The sequence below is a fragment of the Xyrauchen texanus genome, chromosome 47 (assembly GCF_025860055.1).
Source record: "Xyrauchen texanus isolate HMW12.3.18 chromosome 47, RBS_HiC_50CHRs, whole genome shotgun sequence".
NCBI classification, from domain to species: Eukaryota; Metazoa; Chordata; class Actinopteri; order Cypriniformes; family Catostomidae; genus Xyrauchen; species Xyrauchen texanus.
Window position 1 is genome coordinate 1,389,442 of NC_068322.1, and position 7,807 is coordinate 1,397,248.

The window sequence follows — 7,807 nt, forward strand, 5'->3', positions numbered from 1 at the left end:
ACGTGTTACCCAATGGTGTTTAGTGTTTGTGTGAGTGATAATGTCGTCACGTGACCTAATCACTATGGTGATTAACAAACTTTACCGTATAAAGTAAAAAGCAGATTTTTACAGTTTCAAAATGCTAATATCAAGTTTATGATTTTTTTTTTTTTACTGTAAATTTAAGAGATTTTTATTTATTTATTTATTTTACAATGCTAGTGTGGTAATGTAAATTACAACCCTTTTAAACTGTAAAATGTACAGTTTGTTTTTACAGACATTTTTACTGTGTTTTTTTACATAATTATTCTGGCAACCACAGCTGCCAGTTTATTATTATTATTTTTTTAATAAAAATAACAGTATTAGAGCATATCAAATAAATAACGTGTAATTTATTCAATCACATGGTATATTTTATTTATAATTTTTTTAAATATTAAATGAGATGGTATACCTCATATTTTAACTAATTTCGTTCAAGAATCTGAAGGAAACTATCTAAATTAATTTATAATATGTTTTATTCCAGACTTTTATTATATTTGGTATATTTCCAAAATCGTTTCTCTCCATCTTTGAAATCGTGGGGGTTTCAAAGCTGCTATTCTGATTACCCTAAATATATTTTATTCAGTTTTATTTCTTAAGGACGATGACATTTGACCCAAAACAAGGTTTTCTGGATGTATTTCTATTGTGCCGTTAAATATTAAATGAACCCGTCTAACCACTTCATTCCAGTAATGTGTCAATTTAGAGCACTCATATAGAATTTGACTGAAATGAGCATTTTTTTCTCTCCAAAAACTCTGTAACTGTAATTAAATGACAATAAAATGCAGAGTAATCACTTAACGTTTTTCGTTTTTCAAGGAAAGTAATTTAATTACAGTAATGCAAAGTCTTTAATTGCTTCATCATTTTACAGTTATCCCATATACCGTTTATATCACGTGTTTTAAGTCTTCATGACGTCATGCTGAACTCTTGACCAGTGTAAATGCATTTGAATTAGTTTAATATTTGTAAAACAATGTCTCGTGCACAGCTTAAAAGAATGAATCGCATAAGAGTGAATTGTGTTCTCACACGATTACTTGTGCGACGCAAATGTCACTCATTCACGTGCACGAGCGTCACTCATTCACGTGCACGAGCGTGTAATCAAATCCTAAATTCAGCATCAAAGCCGGAGTTGACAGAGAAAGTTGATGAGCTGCATCATGGGACCTGAAACCCTGAGTTCGTTCAGCGACCCTCGTGGTACAGGGCAAAATAAAAGCCCACGAGCTTCACAAACACTCTTTAACTGTTTGAATCACTTTCAGTGATACTTTCTCTCATACACACGTGAAACACTGTCACAAATACAGTAAGCTAAAAATGCTCCCATTAAAATGGCACATTGTGTGTGTGTGTGTGTGTGTGTGTGTGTGTATGTGTGCAGGGGCGAAAATTTCATCAAACTGTTGGGGGGGACAATAAACATAACAAGTCTCAAGAGCAGTTTTTGAAGGGGACACCAAGGGATTTTTTTGTTGTTGCCCCATTTGCATTTGTATTATTTTATTTCTTAAACTATTATTTTAAGAATATATCATTATATTATTTACAATACACATATTTTAATGATATTTTAGGGGGGACAACCCTCAGATGGGGGTACTGTGTCCCCCCGCGATTTCCGCCTATGTATGTGTGTGTGTGTATGTGAGTGTATGTGTGTGTGCATATGTATGTATGTGTGTGTGTGAGTGTGTGAGTGAGTGAGTGAGTGTGTGCGTGAGTGTACGCGTGCAAGAGTGTTTGTGTGAGTGAGTGTGTGTGTGTGCGTGAGAGCGTGCGTGCGTACGTGCAAGAGTGTGTGCGAGTGTGTGTGCGCGCGTGTGTACGTGTGCGTGTTTTTGTGATTTACGAGGACAATTTTGTAAGTTACAAACTGGTAATTACAAGGGTATTATGCTATAAATGTGATTTATGAGGACATTTCTAGTGTCCCCATAATTCAAATCGCTTAAAAATCATACTAAACAATGTTTTTTTGAAAATGTAAAAATGCAGAATGTTTTCTGTGAGGGTTAGGTTTAGGGGTAGGGTTAGGTTTAGAGGATAGAATCTATAGTTTGTACAGTATAAAAGTCATTATGTCTATGGAAAGTCCTCATAATGATAGGTAGACCAACATGCGTGTGTGTGCGTGTGTGTGTGAGTGAGTGTGTTTGTGTGAGTGTGCACGTGTGTGTGTGTGTGTGTGTGTGTGTGCGCGTGTGTGTGTGTGTGTGTGTGTGAGTGTGTATGAGTGTGTATGAGTGTGCATTCGCTTTGCAAATCCCACGTTCAGGTGACAATTCACAATCTGCTGATCGATTAGCACGGCTAGTTGTTCCACAAATGATTCTGCTTCCATAAAGAGACAGTTTGGTCATTTGACTGTCCCTGATGAAAGCTTTAATGATGGACTAAGTGACCAGATGAGAAGAATTATTCACCCCCAGTAAATTCAGATGCTAAAGTGTCCCACAGACACCGAGAGCGCAGAATCGCTCACGACAGCTGTCGCCCCGTGATGGACGTCCAGGTCAAGCTGAATTGGCCGTGAGCGAGTGATGATGGAGGATTGTGGGATTTGTAGGTTCTCACACTGGTCATGTGAGCGGTGATGTAATGAATGGTGTCGTACAGACTCTCTGATGGTCTCTAGCTCTTCCTCAGACTGACGTCAGTGCTGGTGAGCAGCGGGGAGAGAGACGTGCTGTCAGACGTGTCGTTGCTCTTCAGCACCAGAAACGCCTCGCGACTGATGCCCAACAGCTCGCGCAGACCGCAGTTCTCCAGCTATAGTCACAAAACGATAATCATCACATGATCCATCACATCAAAAACATCATTCCACAAGGCTCATCTCACCTCCAGTCGTTTGATTCTCTCTTCATCCGCGCACAGTCGCCCTTCATCCACTTCGATGGCTTTCCTCATCACGGTGGCCATTTCATTAATCTTTTCAATGTGCACTTGCATCTCCTGCCACACGAACAGAGCAAACATAAGCCTAGCTTTACATTGGTATTATACATTGGTAATTACAGGCAGTGCACTTGCACTGTAACATAATGTGTTCAGGACTGACATTAGTATGTTGTTCTCTGAGCTGGGTGACTATAGCGGGATCGTCTCTCTTGCCGGCCATCAGAAGGCGAAACACTTGCTCTCTGTATTTACACATGATCACCTCCAGCGCAGACTGATGCTCCTCTAGCGATGTGCGCAACTCTGCAGAGAGAGAGGCAGATATAAGGTTTACATTTACAACAGATCTACTGTTGAAACAACCCAATAAACACCTTTATTTTCATGTTGCAGTTCCCGTATTTGCCGGTTTTCCTGCTGGATGCCCATGACCAGAGCGGAGCGCGGCCGATGTCTCGCCACCTGGTTCAGCCCCTCAATCTCTTCCTGATACTGAGAACACACAGGTTAACGGTGAGCCCCTATCTCGGCCTACAGAGCCATAAATGTGACCCCTTTGTATACCTGTTTCATGGCCTCCACTCTCTTGTTCAGTAGTGTGGTTTGTTCTATCAGGATCTCGGCAGCATTGTCATGATGCCGGAGTCTCTCCACAAGCGATTTGGCATCGGCCAGCACCTTCTCAAGCGTACAGGTCATTCCTGACGCACACAAGACACAGACTTTCAATGTGACCACGATCATGATTTCATTTATATCATTCAGCTTAGGGGTTTAAATGCGCTGGAGGTGCATGAATGCAAAGTATATAGGATTAATAAATATGCATTTCCGTTGTGATACGATATTTCCAGCTGTATGTAATGAGCTACAATTCTTATGTGGCTTAAAGCAATGTTCCACAAAAATATTATTTCGACTCGTCACTCGTTTTCTTCAAAATAGCGAAAATATGGGTTCCAGTGAGGCACTTACAATGCAAGTCAATGGGGCCAAAAGGTAAACGTTCAAATACTCACCGTTTCGATAGTATAGACACATAGCCGTAAACAATATGCACGTTAATATGTTTTTAGTGTGATAAAATCCATTATATACAATTTTATGACTTTATGACGCCATAAACCCTAAAACGACCATAAAAGCTACCATTTAAACAGTACAACTCAAATAATACACAAGTATTAACAGATTAACCAATGTAAGTGATTTTATAAAATTATAAGTGTCACATTTCTGCCTTTAAAGCCTCCATTAAAGGCTGCATTGACTTCTATTGTAAGTGTCTCACTGGAACACATATATTTGCTTTTTTAAAGAAAACGAGGGACGAGTCGAAATTAATTTTTGTGGTAAACAACATTATGCCACAAATGCTGTCGATTGAGCTTAACTTGTGTTTAGCCCTAAATGTCCCTTTAAATATTCGTGATACAAGATTGTGTTGATCAATCCTGTCTCTTTCAAATAAATAAATAATTCATAATATATTATTGATTGTTTTGGGCCATTACTTAACAGAACCTGGAGTGAAATATGATTGATTCCCCACGATCTTAACGCTATGATTAGATGAAATCTTTCTCTTTCATACGCAACATAGTTTAGGAGTATATGCCTTACCTTATCCGCAGCTACGGCTCAGTTTAGCACGCTTCCTGTTGCTTTAGCCGTGACGTCAGTTTATCCGGCGCAAGTGCTTCTGGGAAATGTAGGAACAAAACAGTCTTGACTACCGAGTACGTCCACGCGGTGCCGCAATCTTAAGGTTTATTAAACTCCGAACATATTACAAGAGGCATGTTATTGTCTATTGTTCTTTAAATATCTGACCTTATAATTCCATTACAAAGCTGTTGAGGTTCTTTTACAAATTGTATGGGTTCGGATTTTATGTATTTTGACCATGGTGAATGTGCTGAACTGTAAGAAATTATTTTGGTTAAACTTTAAAAAAAAGTAACCTTACTTACTTTTGAAATAATATTTGATAGTAAAATAAAATAAATAAATAATAATTTGAATAAAAAGATAATAACTATTTATTTATTTATTTGTTTGTTTGTTTTCATTATATCAGTGCATTGCCATTGTGCCATTAGTTTACTCAAAAACACAGATTTTTATGTTATCTGAAAAAATTCGTATATCTAAGTTGATCTGGCAAAAATGTAAAGTTATTAATTTTTTACAGTGTGGTGTATCATGCACTATTGAATACTGTATGTCTCAATGAAATTCAAACACAGAGGTAAAGTTGATCATTTTTAGTGTTCTTCTGTTTCATCTGCAAGGAGTTTATTCTTTTCTATGCTGTACAGATGACATTGTGGCATAAAAGTGAGCTAAACAAGCATGTATAAACAATGAGGAACATTGCAGCTGATTCCACAGGGGTCCTGACCTTTGAGCATCTTATTCATTTAATGGAATTTACCTTTACATTAATGCATTTGGCAGACGCTTTTATTCAAAGTGACTTACGGTGCACTTATTACAGGGACAATCCTCCGGAGCAACCTGGAGTTAAGTGCCTTGCCCAAGGACACAATGGTGGTGGCTGTGGGGATCGAACCAGCAACCTTCTGATTACCAGTTATCTGCTTTAGCCCACTACACCACCACCACTCTCGAACCTAGTTTATCATATGACACAATAATATTCAATATTGCATAATAATGATAATAATACTTATTATAATGCTATTTTACCTAACTGTTTGTGTATCTCATATGGACCGTTTTTTCTTAATTGCCTTTTATTTTGATCAAGTCTTATGCATTATGGTGCTCCTTTTCACTCACTTGTTTCCCTGCAGGTATTTTATTACACATTTGGGGGTTGTTCTCCGCCAGGGCTGCGCTTTGTCATCAATCCTGTTTGTGATATTCATGGACAGGATATCGAGGCGTAGTCAGGGTGGGGAAGGGGTGCGATTTGGTGGGCTGGGGATGTCATCACATCTGCTTTTTGCAGATGATGTGGTCTTCATGTCATCATCGGTCCCTCAATGGATCGCTTGGCAGTCGAGTGTTAAGCGGCTGGGATGAGGATTAGCACCTCTAAATCTGAGGCCATTGTTCTCAGCAGGAAACCGATGGAGTGGGTACTCCGGGTAGGGAAGGAGGTATTGCCCCAAGTGAAGGAGTACCTCGGGTGTCTTGTTCACGAGTGAGGGGACAATGGAGCGGGAGGTTGGCCGGAGTATCGGGGCAGCGGGGGCGGTATTGCACTCGCTCTATCGCACTGTTGTCACGAAAAGAGAGCTGAGCCGGAAGGAACAAGGAAGAACTAGGTCGCGAGTAGAAGCGGCCGAAATGGGCTTCCTCAGAAGGGTGGCGGGCTTCTCCCTTAGCTCAGTCATCCGTGAGGAGCTCGGAGTAGAGCCGCTGCTCTTTTGCATCGAAAGGAGCCAGTTGAGGTTGTTTGGGCATCTGGTAAGAATGCCCCCTGGGTGCCTCCCTAGGGAGGTGTTTCAGGCACGTCCAGCTGGGAGGAGGCCTCGGGGAAGACCCAGGACTAGGTGGAGAGATTACATCTCCACACTGGCCTGGGAACGCTTCGGGGTCCCCCAGTCAGAGCTGGTTAATGTGGCTCGGGATACGGAAATTTGGGGCCCCCTGCTGGAGCTGCCGCCTCCACGACCCCACTTCGGATAAGCGGTTGAAGATGGATGGATTTTTATTTTTCCGCGTTATTAATCAGAAGAAGAGAGAATCAGAATTAACTTTAACTTAAGCGGAATAATGGTGGAGCATTTGAAGCAGTAGGGAACTTCACACTGCTCCAGTGATCTATTGAAGTTCTGTGTGAAGAAGGGGGTCAGACTTTCAGACATGCAGGTGAGACACTGTCTGGGCCTGGATCTTTCCTTGTCTTTTGTTTCTGAAAGACCTGGCACACATCTTCCTCACAGACCATAAATGCAGGTTGAGTGGGGAGTACGGGGTTCCAGGAGGTGTTGGTGTGTGTGTGAAGTGAAGATCAGAGCAGCAGTAAAACACATTCAGTTCATCAGCCATTAGTTGACTCTCTACAGAGCGAGGGGGAGGTGTCGTGTACTTGGTGATGCTTTTCAGGCCTTTCCACACAGATGCAGGATCGTTGACTGAAAACTGTTTTTTTCAGCTTTTCAGAGTAGCTCCTTTTATCCACTCTGATTTCCTTAGTCAGTGTGTTCCTGGTCTGGTTGTACAATATTTTATCCCCACTTCTGAAAGCATCCTCTTTGGCATGACAAAGCTGTCTGAGTATTCCTTTAAACCATGGTGTGGAGCGGAGGGGGGGGCCAGGTCGGAATATCACGCGCCCGGTCCCCAATCGGCCTGATGAGGCGCGCGAGGGATAAAGGCGGCCGGTGACGATTGTTCGAGAGTGAGAGAATTACGGGCATGTCCGTCGTGTGTGTGTTTGTTTATGTGTTTTTGAGTTTTCATTAAATTATTATTTATATTGACAAGCCGGTTCTCGCCTCCTCCTTGCCCATCCTTTAACTGTGTTACATTGGTGCCGAAAGCCGGGAAGGAGGAGGGATGCCCGTCGCAGAGTCCTCGACACTGCCATCCACCCTGGGGAGTGCCGCTGCCATCTGCCGGGTGACGGAGTAGCTGACCGCCCGGATGCGGTACGGCCGTCGTCCGGGGCAAGTGGGGACGGATACCCGACTGCCTGGGCGAGGAGCTGCTGCCGGGCGGAGGAGTGCCCTGCCGTCCCCAGAGACGAGGAGGGGTCGAGGGAGACCGCCCGTCCACGAGTGGAGGAGGAAGAAACTCTCCGACCGCCGGAGCGGTAGGGCCGCTGCCAGGGGTGGAGGAGTGTCCCCATTTGCTGCCAGGAAAGCGGAGGCGCGTT

General features: G+C 42.3%; 1 protein-coding gene across 1 annotated transcript; it reads right to left on the reverse strand.

Annotated features, from left to right (window-relative positions):
* Positions 1-1,665: 1,665 nt before the first annotated feature.
* LOC127638959 (FGFR1 oncogene partner 2 homolog) lies at positions 1,666-4,647 on the reverse strand. Its single transcript, XM_052120748.1, has 6 exons — positions 4,579-4,647; positions 3,520-3,656; positions 3,330-3,447; positions 3,116-3,258; positions 2,896-3,009; positions 1,666-2,823 (listed from the first exon to the last, which is right to left on the reverse strand). The coding sequence occupies exons 2-6, from the start codon at positions 3,652-3,654 to the stop codon at positions 2,686-2,688; spliced, it is 648 nt and encodes a 215-aa protein (XP_051976708.1). The 5' UTR covers positions 3,655-3,656; positions 4,579-4,647; the 3' UTR covers positions 1,666-2,685.
* Positions 4,648-7,807: the final 3,160 nt, after the last annotated feature.